Raw genomic sequence first — 23,978 nt, 5'->3', positions numbered from 1 at the left:
TGATAAAACGAAAAGCATATGTTAAAGTATTATTATGTTATAATATAATACCTTATTATAACTCAGGCCTACATTTGGCTTTGATTGTTCTACTAGCCACTTCAAAGATGGAAACTACTCATCACAAAAAATTCCTACAGGAAAACATCCTTTCAATTTTGAAATTTCCACAAATATTTACCATGTAAATTAAAATTAAAAATCTAAGGAGAGAATAATTCTCACTCATCACATCACAGGAGGCTTTGAAGGAATATGGCAGTTACATTTTAAAGGTTTGACTGGTAGGATAAACTACATCGCTGTGGCTGTGACGTAAGGCTAGTACAGTTAATATTTAATAACAAAGGGAGCGCTTTTACACTCTGTTGAGTACTGAGGGGTTTAAAGAAAAACCCACGGCCTCGCATTAGTGAAAAATAATGTTGATCATATCTCAAAGGGATCAAAAAGTAAAAAACAGCATAAACTTCTTGATTAAGAGTAATTTCAAAGAATATATATACATATGTATATATACACACATATATGTACATACATACATATATATATATATATATATATATATATATATATATAAAAGACACTGAATCCCTTTGCTGTACACGTGAAACTAACATAACAATGTAAATTAACTATACTACAATTAAAAAATGGTCCCAAACAAAATAATTTCAGTCGTGCATGTTCCCTTCTATTAGCAATTTAAATCTGTCATGAAACTAAACACATTACCTAAATCCATGAGGTCTCATCCCCATACCAGTAACATCAGGAGTACAGGGTCCACGCGGGTCTTTTGGGAAAGCAGCATATCTAGGTCCTAGAGGAGGGCCAATGGAGGACCCGATGCTCCCAGGATAGGGCGGGGGAGGCCTAGTAAAAGCCTGGCTGGCACTCTCCGGCTGCCAGTGCTGCAGGGGCCCCGGATGAGGCACTGCTCCTGGGGCCTGTGACCCTTTCTCCTGTCGACCTGCCAGCTTCTTCTGCTGTTGCTGCTGGAGGATGATTTCACGTAACTTCTGTCGCTGAACAGAAAGAAACAAAAAATGACCGGGACTTTTAAAAAAGTAATAGCTTTTTAAGTCTCAATGCTTTGGATACTTGACTATGGTAATGTTTAAAATACAGTAATATTTCAAAGTATGATAAAACACTAGTTACACTTAAATTTCAAAGTATGATAAAACACTAGCTACACTTAAGTTTCAAAGTATGATAAAACACTAGTTACACTTAAATATTCAATTGGTTATAAAAAATAAAGTGATGATTTGGGTCCTTTTCCTTGCCATACAACTATCACAAAACTGAACCTTTCATATTTAAGAATTCCCCTACCAACTCATGAAAACTGAAATTAGATAAAAGAATAAGCCCAATCATCAGTGTTGATTTTACCAATTTCATTTTTCTTCTTTGCAGTATGACCAATTCTACAGAAAGATTGACTTTAACAGCTGTACATGAATTACTCAATTTGATGAAATGAACAGCACTCTCAAATAATACATGTAAAACGTCTGAGAACATTCAACCTGTTTACCTGTCTCAATTTCTCTGTATCTGCTTGAGACATGTTTACAGTGCTCTGTGTATCGGTGACTCCTGAGGTCGGTACAGGTCCGGGAAGCTGGGACACACCAGAGAACTGCTGGCCTTGAGAATTCATGGGTGACTTGGAAGGTGCACTGAAGCTCCCCTCTGATTTAGGCCGTGGCTGATCAGCGACATCATGAGCAACCTGACTTGTTCCGAAAGAGTCAGACTGAGATCTCGGAGTCATGGGAGTCTGATCATAGGGGTCACGAGGGGCAGATGGGGAGACACGGCTAAAAGTGTCTGAAAGACCAGGTCCAGGTGGCCTGGGTGTTTGGGAACACGCATCAGGTGGCCTTACCAAAGGGCCAGGTAAGGCTGCTCCTCGATTTTGTGCTGCCTGCAGGAAAGGATCCTGATTTGGCATGAGGACTGGTCTTGTCATTGAGGACCTAGTAAAACCCTCTGAAATCCTTGGCCTCGGTATTGCTGGTGGTTGAGAGTAAGGAACAGAAATTCCAGGTCTTGGTGTTCCAGGAGGGTGAGCACGTGGGTCAGAACGTCTCTGATTAGCTGCAGATGTAACAAATAAGTCTGCTTGTGCAGACGGCCTTGGGGCTGGTGGCTGCTGACTATATGGACCGATGGTGGTGGGCCGGGGAGTTCCAGGAGGTTGAGAATAGGGGTCTGGATTGGAGCGAGATGTTCCTGGCGGCTGGGAATAGGAATCGACAATAGGACGTGGAGTTCCTGGAGGTTGGGAATATGGGTCCTGAGATGTTGGCCTTGATATGGTTCCAGGCTGGGAAAACGCCCTTGAAGGATGAGCAAAAGATTCATTCATTGCCGGATGTGGGGTGACGGGAGGCTGGCTATATGGATCACTTGACTGGGTATGAGAAAAATTATCTACAGGTCGTGGTGTCAAAGCAGGCCTTTCATAAGGGTCGACAGACAATCGCCTTGGTGCCTGTGACACTGATCCATAAGGGTCCTGGGAGGATGGGGGCGGCTGCATTGGAGCTTTAAAAGGTCTGGGACCACTATCAAGAGGTGCAGGTGGCAACAAGGGTCGAGCATATGGATCAGGTATCCGTTGTCTTTGAAACCCATCTGCCCTAGGAGATGGTTTAGTAAAGTGGTCGTTGGTTCCAGACGCTAGAGGACCTTTTGCAGTTTGTTCCGGAACTACAGGAGACCGGGGTAGGCCTAAGGGTTTGGGAAATGGATCTGTCATCACAGGCCTAGGTGTGTCTGGAGGCTTTGCATAGGGGTCACTACTTGCTGTGGAGGAAGAACATAAATCTCTGACTGGGGATGGCCTACTTGCTGCTGTCTCGCTCATCTGAGTGGGCCTAGATACGGACGGTAAAGGTGCACAGTTTTCCACCAGTGCAGAATTTCTTCTGGAAAAACCATGGCCCCCAGGAGGTGGTCTTGGGGTACCAACCATTTTCGCATAAGGATCTGCTGGAGATGGCGGCCGGGAGTTAGAAGATCCAGGGGAAAACATCTGTGGGGAAGGCGGCTGAGAAGCCTGAGCCTGCGACAGACTCTCCGGGATGGAGATCCGAGACGGCGCCGGAGGAGGGGGTGGAGCTTGTGGTTTTACAAACACGTCATCTGATGGCGCGGAAGTGGGGGTGCCGGGCAGCTGCTTTGCAAACAGGTCTTTATGGAAGGGCTGTGCAGGAGACGTACTTCCGCTGCCAGGCTGTGGGGTCAGGGGGCTCTGGATACCGCCACTTGGCGTGTCCGAGCCAGACTGCCCCAGAAGAGACTGAGGGCCCAGCTGCTGCTGCTGCTGCTGCTGCTGTTGTTGTTGTTGTTGCTGCTGCTGCTGCTGCTGCTCGTTCTTCACCTGCTCCAGCTTCTGGGTGGCTTCAATCTTAGCCTGCTGCTTACTTTTCTGACGCATTTGCTGTTGAAATAGCAAAGAAAAAACAATCATATGGCTAAGGAAGAATATAGCTGTCACGGGTCAGGGGGGGACAGCAACAGAAAATTTATTCGTTTGATGTCGTCAGTTTCCAGACTGCTCCCCTACTATAAATTCCTCAAGAGGAGAGACTATTATCCATCCCAGTATACCGAATGTCTACGGCAGCATATCGTTTATAGTATTTACTAAAACTTCCCAAAATCAACTTAAATATATTTTACTGAGAAGGGAAAGTCTATTTTAAATCAAATTTTTATATTGTAGTAAGAACTATAGCTGAAACTATATCATAAATAGCTCTTTTCTCAAAAAGCAAAAATTCAATTTTAAAAAGCAAATTCTTTTTAAAAAATTAATTAATTAATTAATTAATCTTTTTATTTTTGGCCGCGTTGGGTCTTCGTTGCTGGGTGGGCTTTCTCTAGTTGCGGCGAGCGGGGGCTACTCTTCATGGTGGTGCGCGGCCTTCTCATCGCGGTGGCTTCTCTTGTTGTGGAGCATGGGCTCTAGGCAGGCGGGCTCAATAGTTGTGGCTCGCGGGCTCTAGAGCGCAGTCTCAGTAGTTGTGGCGCATGGGCTTAGCTGCTCCATGGTATGTGGGATCTTCCTGGACCAGGGCTCGAACCCATGTCCCCTGCCATTGGCAGGCGGATTCTTAACCACTGCACCACTAGGGAAGTCCTAAAAAGCCAATTCTTAAAGAAACAGAAACACACACCTGTCTGAATTTCCATTCCTGTTCATGTTCCGATTCTCTTTGCTTTAGTGGATCTTTAAAAAGATCTGAATCAATACGAGAGCTGGGATCGATGCTATCTTGCTGTTGCTGCCTTTTCATGGAATCATTTGACATCTGTACTTTATTAATGCGTAAAGCAGCTCTGTTATCTCTGGCTTTTTGCTTTGAAAAAAGGAGAAGAAAATTATCTCCCAGTATATGTTAAAATTAAATAAAACTATGGCAAATTTTATCATACAAAAGCAAGAAAAAGTTGGGTTAAGTAGTTGAAAACAGTTGAAATATTAATCTTGAGAACTTAGAGCCTCTTGTGTGAAAAGATCTGGACACTACCCCACTTTTCCCTTTTACAAGGCATGTTTCAACTGAAGACATATTTCCATCTCTCTATTTGAACCAGGCTAGAGAACCCAGGTGTAATCTAATATTTTCAATCCTAATTTTTGTAACAGACTCTTCAAAAATGGAACGATTAATATCTCTCTCAATTTAGAGAAAAGGAAAATACCAAATCAATCCTCCAAATCTAAAATCTGGAACCTGAAGCTTAACGTTAAAAAAAGAAAAATCATTGAGAAATATTAAAAATATCCTGCCATTACCTCTGCCAGTCAAGGTAAAACAAAGCAAACCATCATCAACACGTCCCCCCACCAAAATTTTTTGCTTTATCCAAGCAGTCATTATCACTGACAATATGTCTGCTGAAGATCAAAGTAGAAAATACGTGCATATATTTTTCAAAACGGTAATGCAGATATAATATGCTTTCAAATGAAAGCAAGGATTTGGATCCAGTTGACAATCTTAATTTGGCTCTTTGGGAGAAAATAAGTCACCATCTGAACTGTGAATCTTATAAAATACCCTAATAATTCCTGGCCAAGTCCATGTTTCAAAAGCTCCTTAAAGGTGTCCAGGTATACCTCTTTCAAAATTCTCTACTAAACCTAATACAAAAAGAGCTTATTGTGGAAGAAACTGAGGCACATTAATGTGGCTGCAAAATGTAGTACTCTTTCGAAGAGATAAAACAATTTAAAAGTGAAATGAGTTAAACATCCTCCTAGGATAAGTGACTTCAATCTTCAACACACTGGTTCTATTAACCAGCTTATGAAAATGTCACCCTCTATATTAAGACATCATATGAGTTAGGAAAACACTATAAAACAAAGCTGTTTATTAGTTGTACAAGTATTTAACATATGTTTTTTGGAATGGGAAATCTTTTTATGAACCTAAGACAATAATAATAAGATTCACATATTGTGTCTGAAGGCATGATACATGTGAGTTTTTTTAAATACCACGTATGGTGCTCTTTCCTGCGAGCTTGCTTTTCTCCACAGCTTGGCAATTTGCTTCACTCTAGTAGTCCAGTCTGTAACAGAAGAACACAGTAGACACATTCACAGAACCACGGTAATGATGCATCTTAATCAAAAGGTTGATAAACTGCTAACAGTTAAACTTATTCTGCCCACATTTTCATAAATGAATAGTCCTGTATTTAGTTCTTTGTATAGTATAAAGTTCCTGGCACACAGCAGACCAAACATATTTCTGAATGGAGTGCTGCCTCATTAACAATCTCACCTGTGGAGTTGGGAAGTTTTTAAATCAAAGTCCTAAGCAGCCAAGATAAAGTTAAGCCAAACATAATAAATTCCCTCAACCATGTAAGATGCTACCAGGACCAAAGCTAAAAGTTTTGGAAAACATCTGTACTCAAGAGAAGTCTATCAAGTTGACCAAAAGGAAGTTATCATTATTAAAAATAAGCATCTCATCAGCACCTGTGCACAACAAAGATAGGGAAAAGCAATGATTTCAAGCTACTTCTATGAAACTCAGTGCCAGAACAGTACACAAAATGAAATGTGGGTGAGATCAACAGTTAGCAATAAATGTAGAAATGCTTTTGTCCATATTTATAAAAAGAAAGCTTCGAAACAGCCAGTGAAAACAGAAATCAGCTGCAGACCAACAGCCTTAACATGGTATTTCATGAGGTTCTAGAATCACACAGTACATCTATTAAAGAAAATTACTTAAAAAAAAAAAGGAAACCTACAGCTCCAATCTAAGGACAATTTTTACACTGACACTAAGTGACTTAACAGAACCAGATATACTCATCTCTAAGCAGCAAATAAAAAGTGTGGTTAAAACAAACAAACAAACAAAAAAGACCCTTGAAGAATGTGTATACTGCTTTAACAGACAGCCCTGCATTAAACCACTGACTTTTCTTGTTAGATAAGGTAGCATTTATTTCTATGAATAATAAATAAAGTACTACAAGGCGGCCAAACCTGAAAAGACAGGGGTCATCCATAAAAAATCCACTTTTAAGTACTCCTCTAGTAATTTAAAAGAGCCATATGACAGCTGGGAAACTACTACAAGACAAAGCTTAAGTGACCTTTTCAAATCCTAGTTTGTCTTGCAACATGAACTCAAGATACTAAATGAGCATTTGCTTACAAATATTCTGTAAGTGACATTAATCCAAATGTTTCATCCTCTTGCTAATGAGAATTCTCAAAAATGGTACCACTGTACCATCTGCTTTTGTCAAATGGGCTAGACAGTTGGGAAGAAGGGGAAATAATTCTGAGTTAGTTTCAATGTGAACAATACTTAGAATGGAGTCTGATTTAGCCTAACTTAATACTTCTGATTAAATGATAAGCTTTTTATTCTAGGAATTTTCTTGTACAAATTACACATATAACACAACACTGACTTCCATGTATTTAAAAAGACTGCTAGGAGCTGGAATCACTTCATTAATTGAAATCAACTTCTGGGAAATATGCAAATCAGTACAGGGCTTAGGACTAAGAAAATGCAAGATGTTTCTAGATATCTAGGGATTCTTCACATTGTGCAGAGTCACACTAGATAAAAATTAATGGTGATACACAGGCTCTCTGTTATAGTGAGACAAGAACAAAAAAAGCCTGTGACGTTTGGGAAAGCTGGTCACATGTAAAACAGTGATATATCCGTGACTTACCTGGGAATTCTTCCTTTAGGTTGGGGAAATTAATATTTGTGTAGAGAACTGGTGCTACTGTTGCCATTTCACCCAGGGCCTCCTCTTTCTCCCACTTGAGTGTACTTCTCTGGGCATTTGACATTGTATCATTTTCTCCTTCCATAGTGGGAGCTGATGATGTCCAAGAGCCATTAGGGTCACTTGCCATTGGATTAAATGCTGGATTTTTATCCCTGGCAAATAATAAACAACGTTACTTCATAAACATAAAATAACTTTCTAAGCACTATGGTCAAGTACAATTTCATTAAACCTATTATTACAAAATAGCTAAAATGTGATGATTTTTCGCAAAGATCACAATGAGTGCAACACACTAACACTGTGCACAATCACTCAGACCAATAACCATTCATATAACAAAAAAGATTTACGTTTCCGTAGAAAGTGGAGGCTTTTAAATACCTGGCATCAGTGTAGGGGGGCTGCGCTACAGCAGGGAAGGTTCCCAGTCCACTTCCAGGAGGCAAAGAATTATGTGCGAGATGAGGACTGGGTCCGATAAGGCCGTTCACGAGTGGCATCCGTGAAAAGACATCTTAAAAGAAGAAAGCAGCAATTTTTGCATATTATTAAAAAATAATTAAAAAGCGGCAGAAATATTTTTAAATAAAAATTCGTAACACTACTTAAAAGTAGGATTCCCCCCCCCAATATTATACTGTAAAATATCGCTTAAAGAGTGACTTGGTTATAAAATTTTGAAATATGGACTCTATAATTCTGTTTACTTCATTATGGTATAATGGAAGTAGCATGTGTTTTGGAGTCTGACAGCCCTGAGCTTGAATCTTAATTCTGCTACTTGTTATAAGCAGAATCAATCAAATGAAGGTATTCTATAATGTAACTGGCATACTGTATGTGCAGTTTTCAGCAAAGTGCCTGCTATGCAGTAAGTATGCAGTACATATGAGCTCTAAAAAAAGAATCAGGGCTTCCCTGGTGGCGCAGTGGTTGGGAGTCCGCCTGCCGATGCAGGGGACACAGGTTCGTGCCCCGGTCCGGGAGGATCCCACATGCCGCGGAGCGGCTGGGCCCGTGAGCCATGGCCGCTGAGCCTGCGCGTCCGGAGCCTGTGCTCCGCAACGGGAGAGGCCACAGCAGTGAGAGGCCCGCGTACCGCAAAAAAATAAAAAAGAATCAATCTCAACAAATGCTAGTGAGTTGTATCAAACATTCTTCTTCACTCAAAATTTACAAACAGATGTCCCTTATATGAAAAAAAATCTATTACTCTCAAATTGGCACTTTCTCTAAAGTAGTTTGGAACAACAAGCAATATTTCATCTACCATTATAAATTGGATGACTACTGTTAAAAATAAATAATTTCTGTTTTTGACCTAATTTTCATTACTTGCAGTTTCAGCCCCCAAATGTATTTTAATTCTCATTCCAGTACCTTCACGTCTTCTTTCTAAATAGACATTAGGCAAAACCATAATAAGACCACCTTGTGTTTCTCCAAACTCTCCACAAGCATATAACTCCAACCCTTATTGCGATCATCTATTTTCCTAAACTATTTTGAAATAAGCCAACTGTCCTTAACCAAGCAGTTTTCCAGCAAAAAAACAAACAAACAAAAAAACCCACCTTTTATGGTGTACCTTCAAAAACCCCTTCCATAAACTTACAGTGGTAATCATTTCACGACGTATGTCAAATCACTATGCTGTACACCCTAAACTATGCAGTGCTGTATGTCAACTATATCTCAATAAAACTGGAAGGTGGGGAGAAAACCCTTCCAATTTAAAGACATAATAAATACACAGCCTCTACTTACGTCATAACACTCAGAACAACACTAGGAGATCCACATCCGCATCACCAGTTAATTATACAAATGAAAATCAGTTACAAAGTTGGTTAATACTGGGCACACCTGGTATAGTGACAGAGAACCCCTAACCCGATCACTTGCCAAGCTATTAGAAAAAATAACAAAGAGAAGTGTCTTGCCCACATAATGTTCTACACTACGTAATGTCCTTTCAGCCAAACCAGACCCTCCATTACAACCCTCAAGTTCGTCTGAGGACACTGGGGCTGACTGCCCGCAGCTTTTCAGGCTTTGTCTCAAGGACAGTGGTCCTGGAACCATCTGACTTCCAGGTTAGGGCTTCTCCTGCATAACGGCAGAGCTGGGCCCACTGGATCTGGACTCCACAACAAGTGTCTCAGGACACTTATGTTCACTCCAAGGATCGGATTAAGAAGCAAGATTTCTGCACTTATTCCAAGTAGAATGCTACTTCTATTTTTTAACTTTAGAGACAAGTAGGTTCCACTAAGGAATATGATATTTTATTGAAAAATATTAAATGCCTTTCATGTAGTTAGGATAAAGAAAAGCTCCCTTCCTAGTAGTGAGAATGTGATCTATCCTGGAGCTATCAGCACTGACTACTGTACCTGCAATACAACTATACTGAAACCTCACATAATAACAATAGCTATTACTCATTAGCAATTTAGTATATGCCTGGCACTGCTCCAAAACCTTTACATGTGTTAACTCTTTGGTCCTCACAACCAGGCCATGAAATGGGTTATTACGCGTAGCTCCATTTATGCAAAAAGACCCAGAGAAATTAAATAACTTAAGTACACATAAATAGATGCAAAGCATTTTCCCTTTGTTATTATTTTAATTAGGAGGTGGTCTTTTTCCCATTCTCTCCAGTCTACCACACCTGGTCATACTAGTATCTTTTTCAAGGCATGAACCATGGTAAGAATTGCAAAGTCACTTCATGTAACTTTCACCTAAAGTGATTTCAAGTTACTGTCTCAATCTTCTTGAAATTTCCCTTCTCCGCTTTCTGACCTTCTATAAAAGTGTCAACACATCACACTCTGCCCTTCTCCTCATCGCTCCTACTAAGTTGATCCACTGAAGATCACAGCAATCTCACCATCCAGTGAAACAACAACGCCTTTCACCCCACCGGACCCTACGGCCTGATGACCGCCACTGCGAAGATCCTATACTTCTCACTCGGTGTCTCCATCTCTTAGCTTTTTTCACTTCCACCTAATGCTTCAAAAGGGGAAAGGATTGTATAATTGCATACCTAATATAAATCAGTTGACTTAAGCATATAACTCATTATTTAATTAAAAAGAGTTCTTCAAGATTCTGTACTCTACTGGCAGTATATTCTTAAGAAAGCTCACCCTTCCAACCACTAAACAGACAATTCCTAAATTTTCATCTACAGCCTTGAACAACTGCAACTGCCTTTACGTCAGAACAATGTGTATGTCCCATTTCTAACTAAAAATGGCCTAAAACTAAATCCATTACATCTCCACTACCCTCCCCCTACAACACACACACACACACACACACACACACACACACGCACACGCACACACACGCACGTGCATGCTTCCTTGTTCCCCTACAACACACACACACACGCGCGTGCGTGCACGCTTCTTTGTTCCATGTTTCCAGTTTACAGCATGACTGGTTATCCTCTAGGCAAGGCTGGCTTATATATAGTCCAGTTCAATTTCCTTTTTTCTCACATCTTACATCCATTTGGTAGCACTATCCTACTTATTCTAACAGCACTGTCTCTCAAATCCATTTCCTCCTTTCAATTAGCACTGCAGATATATTTAAATGGAGCCCAAATTCTAACTCAGTCCCCACTGCAATAAACTCATGAGTACAACTCTTCCTGTGTCAAATCCATTTCCAATACTGACATCAGAGCTACTCGGCCAAAATGTGTAACTCATCAGGTCATTTCACTGGTGTGAGGTCTCCAGTACCTCTCAGAAACGTGGAGAAAAAAAGGCCAACTGCCAGTGCCTAGCTGTGTAGACACAATTCAGTCCCATGCATACTTTCTGTCCTGCCTTCTAAAACACTGACCACTTACCTCTCTTCCTTTGCCCTGGAAAATGTTAGAGTTGCCATTCTTGAATATCTGTGTGGTCTCCCTGCATGTGACCTGATCATGCTCTATCCTTAAATTATTATTCTTTCAAACATGAATGCTGAAATCTTAGCGACTCCTACGCAAAAAAAAAGATCAACCCCACCTTTCCAACGGTGATGACCTCCCCACGAGAACATGCCTCTCGCAAAGGATCTCCTTCAGCCCTCTCCAGAAGAGAAGAGGAAACACAAGAAGCAGCACCTGGTGCAGAGCCCCAATTCCTATTTCGTGGATGTGAAATGCCCAGGATGCTATAAAATCACCACCGTCTTTAGCCATGCACAAACAGTAGTTTTGTGTGTTGGCTGCTCTACTGTCCTCTGCCAGCCTATAGGAGGAAAAGCAAGGCTTACAGAAGGATGCTCCTCCAGACGGAAGCAGCACTAAAAGCTGCCGGAATCAAGATGAATGGGAAACATCCCAATAAACACATTTTGGGTAAAAAAAAATAAATCAACTGCCCCCAACCTTCAAAACCTTATTAAAAATGAGACTGCACAGTGAAATGATTTAAACAATGATCATAAAACCTTTTATAAAGGAATACATCTTTAAATGATTTGATTTCTGAAATACACACTTTTAGTTTCAGAAAACATGGAGAGAGTTTTTTTATATGTTGAGAAGAGAAATATTGAAGAGTTCTTAATCATTAAGACAGCATATGGGAACAATTAAGGCAAGAAGCACTTATGATGAGTCTGTTTTATCCAAATGTAAATCACATGTTTAGTCTAGCAAAAATCAAGGTAAATTATGCTTAGAGGCTAAAATGGTAGAAACTAAAATATTTCAATTATGTGCATTATAGAATTTTTCATGTATACACAAAATTGGTAGTAAAGATAACATTAAATTATTTGTACATTTCAGCACTTAACACAAAAAGTGTATGAGCTTATAAAAGTATCATTACAAATTATTCAATTCAGTATATAATCATGAAGCAGTGACAACAGGATATAGAGAAATGACCCATTATTCAAATCATCAAGAATACACACCACCATCTCCCTTCCATAGGAGATTCCCAGACCGGCAGCACTACCACCTTACCTACCTACTCCCACAAATTTTAATTCTAGCCTATCAGATTTTAGCTGTCCAGGCAGAGGGAGAAAGGAAAGCCTTAAACTTGTTTTGCAAGTAGTTACAAATAGGCAGAAGAAACTGGATTAAACAAAATAGGCAAATTTCCACAGAATTAGGAATTTCACAGTCGACAGTGGTAAAAAGGCCACTGATTTACTCTGAAGTATGTACTAAGGACATACTCTGTGGCAAGGTATACAGTGGTGAAGACAGATGTGACCCAAGCCTTCAAGGAGCTCACAACCTAAAGGGAAAACCATAATTACCCAAACAGTCATTTATATCTGCACCACATGCTACCAATGAAAAGAATGGGGTAGGTGTGGAGGTGGTGATTTGCTAACCACTGAGGAAATGACAGTGAAACTGAGACCAGATGGATGAGTCTAAGGCAGCCAGGTGAGGGGGGAGCAGTTCTCCAAACATCTTTGCAGGAAGGACTGAGTAAAAGCGAGCTGGGACTAGGACTGGGGGATGGGAGGAAGGCAGGCACTGTTAATAGTGGCGTTGCAGATCAAGTGAGCAGAAGAATTCTGGCCATGCAGAGAATCGCCGATTTCCAGAGGATGTCAGGGAGGTAGGTGTGTAACTGAGGGAAACTCAGAGATTGGTACTCTTCCATCGGCACAAAAGAGGGCTTTCTGCCATCACTCTGTGTGCGTGGTTCCTGAGGGACACTCACCACAGAGCCATACTTATGACACTTTTCGAGAGGCGACATACCCTGAGCGTGCGCGGGCAGCAGCGGAGGTGCCGGAGGCTGTGGTACGGAAGCTGGCTGCGTGGCTGCAGGACTGAGCACGGCGGTAAACAAGTCCTCCACATCCTTTCCTCCAAGCTCTAGGAGACACAGTTCCAATGACAGTACGATTAAAGGGCTACAGAGCCAAAGCACAGGGAATTCCATTCTTATAAACTAAAAATCAAAACACAAATACCTGGAATTTTATATAACTTCCCAAGAATTGCTCCTAGGATAAAATAAAGAGGTGGAAATATTAACAACCATCATTTCAATATACTGGTACAAAACAGCATTTGACATAAAATTATCAGAAGAGAAGTTAATTTGTTAATAAGCATGCAGAAATCTTTGAAAATCGTATTTACTCATGTCTTTTAGAAAGCCTAGATGTAGGGCAAATATTTTACCATCTGTGACCATTTTGTCTAGTTCAGGGCTGAGGATGCCATCGAGCTGCTCTTCACTTAACGGTCGTGAACTCTGATTGACACTTGGCTGAGGCAAAGAGGAAGGATCATCAACGCCGGCACCAAGGTCTATTCCAGCTGAGGAGCAAGGTATGTGTATTAAAAAGTGAATTCTGAACACTCACACAGAATGCACTACACTATTTACCTGCATTAAGACACAACAATATGATTAAAACAGAGCGATGAGAAGCCTGTAATTCTGAATTAATCTGGATTCCTAAATCAATCTGGAGAGTCAATCAGTAAAAATTAGGCACAATGTATCTATAAACTTGGGTGCTGCTTAAAGTTATGGTTTAATCAATGCAAACACATTCCCTGAGAAACCAAAGAACACATCTGGTTCTAAAGTGCTAATTTCCACAAAAAAATAAGCAGCATATTATTAAGACAGGACTCTCTAAGAAGAATCAATATACAATGTTCAATATACAATTAATTGCTTAAACTTAGAAGATAGTGTTTCAAATGTATGGTTCAACTTATACGCAGTTTGTGAAACAACTTTCACACAAATTAATGAAAAGCTCTTAAAACTTTCAATGCCTTGTAAAAATTATCCTTTTGTGAATAATTTCAACTACAGATCGTATTTTTGAAATATTCTGTAGTCAAAAACAATATACAGATCATGTTTATTACGTTTTATCTCATATAAATTGGTTTTTAAGCAACAGTCACATTTAAAACTGGTTTATCTACTTTATCATGCTTCCTCCTCAATATTACTGCTATCAAAAAGTAAAATTTCATCTGCTCTTATCTGGAACTTATCTGCTCTTATAGGAACTAACTCTGTAATATTTGGGTAATATTATAAATTACATACTAACGTGAATAAAACCATTCATTTAAAAAAAAAGAACACTACAGAGAAAGTCATCCAAAGCACAGTACAGCTGTACCATGCTTTAGCTGCACGCACAAAGGGAAAAGCAAAGTTGGATTAGTGACAAATTAGCACTATAACAAATACACATGCACCTACAGGTTGTTTCAGCTGAAATCACTATTTAAAAAAAAAAAAAGACTACTTCTAGTCAGCCGTCAGCCATGGCTCAGTTTCTTACCAAATGGACAAGATGAGCTCTCAACCTGGAAAGTGCATAAATCAAGACCTACAAGACCCAAACCAAATAAAATGGATGATTACCACGGGAGCTGGGGGACGGTGCAAACAAAAGAAGAAACAGGTACAGCAGGACTCTAAGGCAACAGGCCTTAAATCTGATGCAATTAGACAGGCAACAGAAATTAACTAACTTGCTATTTCCCCTCTTAAAGCAGGAAAGCCAAAGCAGATCAAATAAAATGATGAGTTCTTTGACAAAGGAAGGGAAGGGAAGGGGAGGGGAGGGGAGGGAGGGAGGGAGGAAGGAAGGAAGGAAAAGAAAGAAAAATTTTTTTTTCAGTTTCAGAGAAAAGACTAAGCTTGTTTCACACACATACCTCTCACTCACATCATAAAACAGACACTGGGCAAACAGTACTCATATATACCTGAATGATCAACTGATTTTGCAAGGTCGTCTGAAATTATTCCAAGAATGTCATCATCTGTGTTTAAGACTTCGGAAATATCGGCTAAGGGATCATCAGCAGTGCCTAAGCGCAGTAAGTATGTTTGTAAAGTGTCAGTATTTTCCTAGACATTAAATTCTAAAACTCACTCATTCAACCACTTACTAAATATCTACTTACCTCAGCAGATACTGAGGTAAGTACTAGAATCATAAAAAGATTATTACTTCTAAAGTAAGGAATTTTTCATAGAAAAGGCACTCCAACATTTTCAATAACAAAACATTAAAAAATTAAGACTTTTGTTTTTGTGACTACTGTATATTAACAATAAAATAAAATTTAAAATAAAACCCATAGGCAATAAAAGTGAAACAAAGCAAAAAATTAAGAAAGTGGCATCGCTAAAAATGACATCTGGAAAACACTCTAGAAGATAAATAAAATATTAAAGGCAAACCTACTGTTTAGAAGTTCCTTGTAAAGTATAAACCAGATACCATCTAGTCAAATGCCTACTTCCAGCTTTACCCTTAACACTGATTAATTCACTTATTTATTCAAGAAAGTGTTTGAGTACCCACAGAATTATGTCTATGGATTATGTTAACAGGCACTGGTCCAGCCACTGGAAATACAGAGGTGACTAAAACAAAGTGCATGGCCTCCAGAGCTTACTTTCTCAGAGGGAGTCTGACAGTAAATAAATGACAGCAGTGAAAGTGCTATAAAGATAAGCAATAAGGAAAAAAGGATTCAGAATAAGATGTGGAAATACTGTTCGATATTAGAAAAAGTGGTCAGGGAAGGCCTTTTAAAAGTGGTTACCAAGCACAAATCTAATAAACAAGCTATGGGAGCATATGCCCTAAGATGGAGAGAGTACCTCAGGCAAAGGGAAAAGCAGATGCAAAGACCAGAGCAGGAAGAATTTTGTCAAGACAAGGGGCCAGTGCTTGCGGTAATAGAGGGAAAGAATGGTAAGAGACTGAAAAGGCAGTTAAGCAAGATTATGGATGGTTTTACAAGTCAAGGCGAAGACTGAGCTTTATTCTGAAGTATAAAGTACAGCTGACCCTTGAACAACATGGGGGTGAGGGGCACCGACCCTCCACACAGTCAAAAATCCCAATATGACTTCTGGTCGGCCCTCCCTATATCCTCATTTCCACCTCTGCAGATTCAGGCAGCCAGAGATGGTAGGACTCCTGTACGTATCAGTGAAAAAAATCCTCATATAAGTGGACCCTCGCAGTTCAAACCCCTGTTGTTCAGGGGTCAACTGTATAATGGGAAGTTGCTGGAAGGTTGCCAGAGGAAGGTGTGACTGATATCTTACAGGGAAACGCTGGTTGCCAGGCGCAGAACCGACGGGGGTGGAGGAGGGGGTAAGGCATGTTGGCAAGAGGGGAGATGGATCAGTCAGCAGGCCTTGTGGCCGGGTCTAAGTGAGAGGTGGTACCAGCCGCACGACTGTGGTGGGAGGGTGAGGTTAGGAGTGGCTGGCTTTGGGATATCATTTGAAGGCAGAGGCAAACTTGTGGAGGTATCAGATGTGGAATGTGAGATAATGAAGAGTCAAGGAGAACTACCAGGGTTTCTGGCCTAAGGAAAATATTTAGGCTACCTTTAGTAACTTTATTAGTCATGTAAGTTAAGGGATATCTGAATTTTTAAATCCATTTTGACTATATTTTTACTTAAGGAAAAAAAAAGGATTTATATTTAGAATGGATAAACAACAAGGTCCTACTGTATAGCACAGAGAACTATATTCAATATCCTATGATAAACCATAATGGGAAAGAATATTTTAAAAAAATATATGTGTATAGCTCAGTCACTCTGCTGTAAGGCAGACATCGGCACAGCATTGTAATCAACTATACTTCAATTAAAAATTAAAAAAAAAAGAGAGGAGGGGAGGACATAAAATACTCCAGATTCTAGATCAGATATTTCTATGAAAATAGTCTTGTCCCATTAAACATATACTTCTCAAATAGAATGCAGACATACATAAAAATATAATTTTTCAAATTGAGCTAAAGTAAATTCTGTATGCCCAAATATTTGTAAAGTTTTTAAGAAATAAAATTATTTCAATAATGTATTCTGTAGACAACAGTACACTTGAAAGAAAAAAAACTGGGGGATAATTGTTCCAGGGTAAAGGTTTGCGGGCTTGTTTGTTTTAAACCAATGGAATTCTACTAAACAAATTACAACCAGCGTTTTTTAAAAGACCATGTTTTAAAAATTCTCCTCTACCTGAAGAGATTTTGTATCTTATCAACAAATTATTTAAACTGATATAATGGACTACATTGAATAAAGTATTTTAAAAAAGGAAGCTATTACTTTTGAATTCCCATCATAGTGGCAAGAGAGTGGTTCGACTGCACAGAACATTATATTTAACCTAGGTTTTGAAATGTGTATTATTCTAGTCCTTGGCTTTATCATTAAACTATTTTGGCTTTATCATTAAACTATTCTCTCTTCAGGAGTTCTGTGGAAAAAACAACTTCAAATAAAGGAAACAGGAATAAAAATACTGTACAGCAATGTCTTTCCAGTCACAATATGTCTCTTTCCAACCTCAGTTCTTTTCCTTGTAAAAACTCAAGGGCAATTTCCTTCTATGTAAGTCTTTAAATGGCTAGTCAAGACTTTTATAAGATAATCCTTCAGAGTGAGACATCCTTTGAAGGGCCGACAAGTCTTTCACTATGCATTATTTTAACAACATATTAACATGGATCAGAGCAGGTAAGTACTCAAAACAACAGAACTAAAGTAAAATGATCTGCTAACATTAAACAAAGAGCATGGCCTTTACTCCCGTGCTGGGTGCATTCAAATAACAGGGGGATAAGATTGCTTCTAATTATTTCAAGAAGTTAAAATAAAAAATAAAAGCCTGTATTTCCATCCAGGATAGTGGTAAGTTAATGAAGCTGTAACTACTTAATATATCAAAAGTCATCTTTCAGTGGAAGGCTGCTGCCTTAAGACTGTTTTCCAAATTGAGTTTATAAAATTAAAGGAGTAATAAATGTAATTCAATGGCAAAAGGAAGCCTGTCAGAAGAACATTAAATTTCTAATTGAAAGCAAGATAAAAATACAGAAGTGGAGGAAAAACTTTGTGATACCTAACTAGTTAAAACTCTGAGAGCCTTGCTGACGTTAATATTTATAAACATTAAGCTCTCATACCTTTCTCTGATTCTAAGTAGTCCCCATATTCACTATAGCTAGGGCAGTGGGTCTCAATAGGGGACAGTTTTGCAGGGACATTTGGCAATATCTGGAGACATTTTTGATCATTATGACATCATGAGGACAGAGATGCTGCTAAATATCAGGACAGCCTCCCTCCTCCAACAAAGGTTTATCTGGCCCAAACTGTCAGTAGCGACAAACTGATCTAAAATATATTTCACTTTATTATCACAGTGGAACAGCCAGTTCCCAGCTACAGCACTCTTTTCCTCTTCTGAATTTCTTGGGGCTATGTAATTAACAAAAATCTACCTTAAGTTGAAGACTATTATATTTATAACTCACCAACTATGGCCTAATTACACTCCCTTACATTACCCTCAGCAAACTATAAACCATTTTCCTTCGCCCCTCACAGGAGTTGATTTAGTGGTTGTTACACAGATAAACTTATTTGATAAATCTTATAGACCTGGTACTTCAATAAAGTTAATTTTAAAAATGCATATGAGGCCAAACTAAAGCATTTCAAAGGTTTGATTAAAAGGAAGATGAATGTAATGCGATAAAGAAAAGTTTGTCAGTGATTCCACATACCGTGAGTTCCAGGTTTTGCTGGAGTTGAGGATGAACTAAGTAGTGGATCTAAGGAAGGATCCAAGAAATTTGTGCTCATGTTTGTTTTGTAAGAAAGCTGAGCTGTATCTTCTGATAGATTATCTAAACTTAGTCTGTTTTGTCTAGTTGTATCTAGAAGATCTTTTCCAAAGAAAGCTTCCTAGATAAAGATAAGCACATATGAGAACAACTGACTTAGTTATAAAATTCTAAAATGAGAACAGATAATTCTGTCATCATTTTGATAAGGCGGCAGAAATAACAGGAAAGCTTAGTATTTTAACAATATAAAAACTGACTACAGAAATATATAAATAATTATAGAGATAGCCTGTCAATTCTTTTATATAAAGAATTGACCGGAATTTTAAAAATAAGGTTTTTTGGGGTTTTTTTTTTACAAGAATCAAATAAAATTATGCAAATAAAACCACACAATTCTGTCAAATATGTTTCTACCAACTGCAGTATAATAATTCGATACTCCCAGATTAGATTACAATTAAATTTAAAAATGGATAAATTTGTAACAGTATGGCACTTTAATTCATATTATAAGAAAAACTAAAACTTCATGAATATTATTAATATTTATAGATCATCTACAGAGGATAGCACAAGGGTTTGATCTACAGCTTTAATATTTATATACTTCAGATAGATTTAGTATTATCATACTGATGCATACAACCACATTAAAGATTTCACAGGCTACAAATCTGAAAGAGGGTTTTTATAGTCATTTTAAACAAACTATGTGTACAACATGTATGGCTATTAAAGGCTATGGCTTTTTATCCATTTACTCATATTAATTTTTCTCCATTTCAATATACTTGCTCTACTGTAGAGACCACTCTTTCAAGCTGGGCTCCTTACAGCTCTAGACCTCCCCCAAACTTCTCAAGCATCAATAAAGAGAATAAAAGGAAGCACTGGGGACCCCCTTCACTTACTTCAACCCCAAAACTCTACTGTCTATAATGTGGTCTGCCTGGAAAGGGGATTCTTGGTGGAGGGCAATTTTGCAGTAACTACCAACATTTAATACACTTTTGCCAAAGACACATACACAAAAAAGGTTCACTGCAGCATTTTTTAGTAATACCCAAAAGAGAAAACAGACTCAATGTCTGTCAAACAAACCAAGACTATACAAAAATAAATTATTTTAAAAGTTCTGAAAGGATAAACACCAAGCTGTTAACTTTTGAAAAGGGACAGGGGAGGAGGTATGTGAAGTCTGGTAGAGGCGATGAATATTTGATTTGAAATTTTCACTTTTTTTAAATGAAGAACTTGTTTCACTATGAAAAAGAATTTGAAAACCCACAAATATAGAGCACTGGGCAGGAGATTAATTGTTTCTTATACTGGTAACGCTTTTATCATTACGAAAGCATCTTAGAACTTTATAGATCATTTATTTAATGCCTTCAGTATAAATCTGAGAAATCTGAGACCACCATTAGCAAGAATTTTTTCTTAATATGACCCATGATGAATTTAGTGGTATTTATCAAAAACTGTTACATTCTTACTACTTTGGCGGCTTTTTGTTTCCTGCAGTTAACGTAAAGGAGTGGCTCCACCTGGTTTGTGACTTAATAGTATTCAGTGATGACCAGAACCTGGAGACTTCAGATCTACTACAGGGGTTCCTATGGCCATGTGGTACCACCGGCTCTTAATAGGCCAGGTAACTATTTCTACTGGGTGGATTAAACAATTATTTATAGTTTATCTTGACACTGTTGTGATTAATAAAGAAAAGCTAGAAAAACACTGTTACTGAATCCCTGGCGGGTTTTCATCACTATATATTATGTATGCCCCACCCCACCCCTAAACAACGGTGAAAAAAAATACAATTGCTATCAAAAGATGTCCAAGAAATAGTACTATCACAAAAGGTTCCTGCACATCAAAAAAGCTATATATTACTGATGGACAACAGGGGAATTACACCTGGACACCAAAAGAAACAATCCAGATCAACAGATTTAGATTACAGCAGTAATCAGGAAATCAGATCCACTATTTTTAAAGGCTCTTTTGCAAAAGTATGAAATCGTCACTTTTCATATCAATACTTTCATTAAAAAGCTAAAGAAAGCTTCCTAAATGTACATTACACTTTACAGAAGGGTCAACAGGAGGAGGGGAGCATGCCATCTACTCAATACTCCCAGGCAGGAAGGACTATTAAGATGGGAGGTGAAGGCCACAGGAGACAACACAAAGGGTGCAATTAAATATAATCTAAACAATAAATGGTTCTATTTCCTGAACAATAAAATTACTGTTATATATTTTTAAAAGGTACAAAGCTAGAATGAATGGGTATGTGAAGGGAATAAGGGGAAAATAAAACATTTATTAAAGACAGATAAAATGTGAGGTGCAGAGTTAAGCACTTTACATCCACAATTCTTATTTCATCTCTCAACATTTCTGTACAGTAGGTATTACCACAATTTTATAGATGAGAAAACTGGGGCACAGAGATGCTAAATAAAACAAAATCACATAGCTAACTGGTAGCATAGTGGCATTCAAACCCAGGGCTCTGACTTTAAAGACTGCACTCTTTAAAATGGACACTGCCCTTATGATGTTAGTTGTCTAACAAAAATTCACACTCATAAATATTATTATACACTTAAGGTACTTATGCTTTAAAGTCTTATTTGATAAATATAGAAGACATTTTAGTCAAATGAGTATTTGAATTTTATACTTCTAATTCCAAAAAAAAATTGAGGAAGCTGTATGTTAATTGAAAGGAAATGTCTTTAAAACCAATTAAATTAGTAATAGCTAACTGGAAAATTAAGGTTAAAAAAACATTACAACTCAAACAATGAAGAGCTACCTATGTTGGCCATAGCTGTGTGGGAGGGACAGATCAGATGGACACTCAATGACAGTATGATCCAATTCAATTTCTACACATGAAGGAAGAGAGGCCAAGGAAGGATGAATTACATGCTCAAGAATCTACAATGAGCTATGCCTGAGCCAGCCATTACAGCTCAGTCCTATTTCTGATGTAGGGCTCTTTCCAATGTACCACATGGCCTTGAACTCTTCTGAGACTTAATGTTTACAAGATGAACTAGAAGGATTTCTATTTACATCTATCAAACAATTTCTTCAAATTGAGGGATATTTTCCTGATGTATATTTTAGAAAACAGAAACAATTCAGCCTAAACCTTTGGTTCACTAGGCCTCTAAATGTGGTAAATATTATGAAAGCTGTAATTCTGGCGGCTAAAAACCCATCATCATTCAGTGAACATAATTACTGTAACCTGTACTAGCAAAGGAAGCTGTCCACCAGACTTGCCGTTTGCAGAGTACACAGGTATGACTAGTTTGGAAGAATGAGCTTTTCCCAGCCAAAAAGTTCTTGTGTTTCTTATGCAATTTATAAATGAAAACCTGGGATTAAAAAAAGAACTTTGTAAAAAGTATCAAAGCACAAAGAAGATAAATGTAATTTTTAAGGGGCTCTGGAAGGTAAAAAATGGCATTTATGATGACTGATTAAAACATGTACAAAAACAACACTCTTTTTCAAAACTCAATACATCACTTTACGTTTCTTTCATTAACAAATATATAATATAAAGCAAAATATTACTTGTAAATAGGCAGGGAAAATTTCTTCAAGCTTATTTTTCCTTTTTCGGTATCTCTTCTTTATTTTTTCAGTGTTTTCAGTAACAGAAACAGATTCATCAACTAGAGTATCTGGTAACTGCTCACTCCAGCCTGAAACAACAGTCACATTTATAAATATGTGGTATTTAAAATTTTCAGATAAGCCCACCAAAAGCAATTTTATAACTTACCAACATATACACAGTTGCACATAAACAAGCTTTTTCCTTTTTCTATCAGTTTTATTGAGATATAACTGACATACAACTAAGTTTAAGGTACACAGCATAATGACTTGACAAATTACCTTTTTCATAAAAAGACCTCAAAGTAAGTTTATTAATTTTTAAGTATCATAGAAAATTCATTTCATGTCTACTTATTATCAGCATGCTTCCCATTGTTTCTTTTCTTTCTTTTTTTTTTTGCGGTACGCGGGCCTCTCACTGCTGTGGCCTCTCCCGTTGCGGAGCACAGGCTCCGGAGGCGCAGGCCCAGCGGCCCACGGCTCACGGGCCCAGCCACTCCGCGGCATGTGGGATCCTCCCAGACCGGGGCACGAACCCGTGTCCCCTGCATCGGCAGGCGGACTCTCAACCACTGCGCCACCAGGGAAGCCCCCCCATTGTTTCTTAATGAGTATTTTCTTCTTCACAAAGCGGAAACTTGATTTTTTTTTAATGTTGATATTTTGTTAAAGATTTAAAAAAGGAAAATACATACTCAATACTAATGAGTATGGATAAATGGCTACTCGAACACTACTACAGGGAATTTAGTGGGTACAACCTTTTGCTAGAGTTTATTGGGACTATCTAACAAAAGTCTTTTAAAAAATGTGTGTCCTTCAATCCAGCAATTCAAGTTCAGGGATTTACTGCAAATTAGGTATCTGGGGTACATACATATTGTGATAATATATCTATGAATATGATAATAAATGCTCAAATTTAAAATCAAAGAAATGCAAAAATCCAAAATGTTGGACTATGAAATTAGCAAAAAATCAAGTACACCACTTAAAGCAGGTAAGCAAGCAATCAAATGATACTCTCACATACTTTAGGCAAAAGGCACATGCCTTCTGAAAATCAATGTGGGCACTTTTGTTGCCAGACTACATAGGTGGACTTAAAACAACTAAACATAGTGGATAAACATTTTTTAAACATTTAAAAAAAATTACAGCAGTAGGGCTTCCCTGGTGGCGCAGTGGTGAGACTCCGCCTGCTGATGCAGGGGACACGGCTTCGTGCCCCGGTCCGGGAAGATCCCACACGCCGCGGAGCGGCTGGGCCCGTGAGCCATGGCCGCTGAGCCTGCGCGTTTGGAGCCTGTGCTCCGCAGCGGGAGAGGCCACAGCAGTGAGGGGCCCGCGTACCGCAAAAA

The 23,978-nt window shown here is 38.6% G+C and overlaps 1 protein-coding gene and 1 pseudogene across 1 annotated transcript in view; one reads left to right on the top strand and one right to left on the bottom strand.

The window, feature by feature from the left end:
• KMT2C (lysine methyltransferase 2C) overlaps positions 1 to 23,978 on the bottom strand; it is a 298,335-nt gene that overhangs the window by 44,724 nt on the left and 229,633 nt on the right. The window contains exons 26-37 of the mRNA XM_007469801.1: positions 22,570 to 22,700; positions 18,901 to 19,081; positions 15,056 to 15,160; positions 13,493 to 13,621; positions 13,279 to 13,311; positions 13,064 to 13,180; positions 7,693 to 7,825; positions 7,246 to 7,460; positions 5,531 to 5,604; positions 4,200 to 4,382; positions 1,547 to 3,460; positions 736 to 1,028 (exon numbers count right to left, since the gene is read on the bottom strand). Of these exons, the coding sequence (XP_007469863.1) occupies positions 736 to 1,028; positions 1,547 to 3,460; positions 4,200 to 4,382; positions 5,531 to 5,604; positions 7,246 to 7,460; positions 7,693 to 7,825; positions 13,064 to 13,180; positions 13,279 to 13,311; positions 13,493 to 13,621; positions 15,056 to 15,160; positions 18,901 to 19,081; positions 22,570 to 22,700 (3,508 nt within the window). The remainder of the gene's footprint in view (positions 1 to 735; positions 1,029 to 1,546; positions 3,461 to 4,199; positions 4,383 to 5,530; positions 5,605 to 7,245; positions 7,461 to 7,692; positions 7,826 to 13,063; positions 13,181 to 13,278; positions 13,312 to 13,492; positions 13,622 to 15,055; positions 15,161 to 18,900; positions 19,082 to 22,569; positions 22,701 to 23,978) is intronic.
• Positions 11,384 to 11,635, top strand: LOC103078069 (40S ribosomal protein S27 pseudogene; annotated as a pseudogene).

This window comes from Lipotes vexillifer, unplaced genomic scaffold, assembly GCF_000442215.2.
Source record: "Lipotes vexillifer unplaced genomic scaffold, Lipotes_vexillifer_v1.1 scaffold472, whole genome shotgun sequence".
NCBI classification, from domain to species: domain Eukaryota; kingdom Metazoa; phylum Chordata; class Mammalia; order Artiodactyla; family Lipotidae; genus Lipotes; species Lipotes vexillifer.
This window is presented reverse-complemented; position numbering and strand designations above follow the sequence as displayed.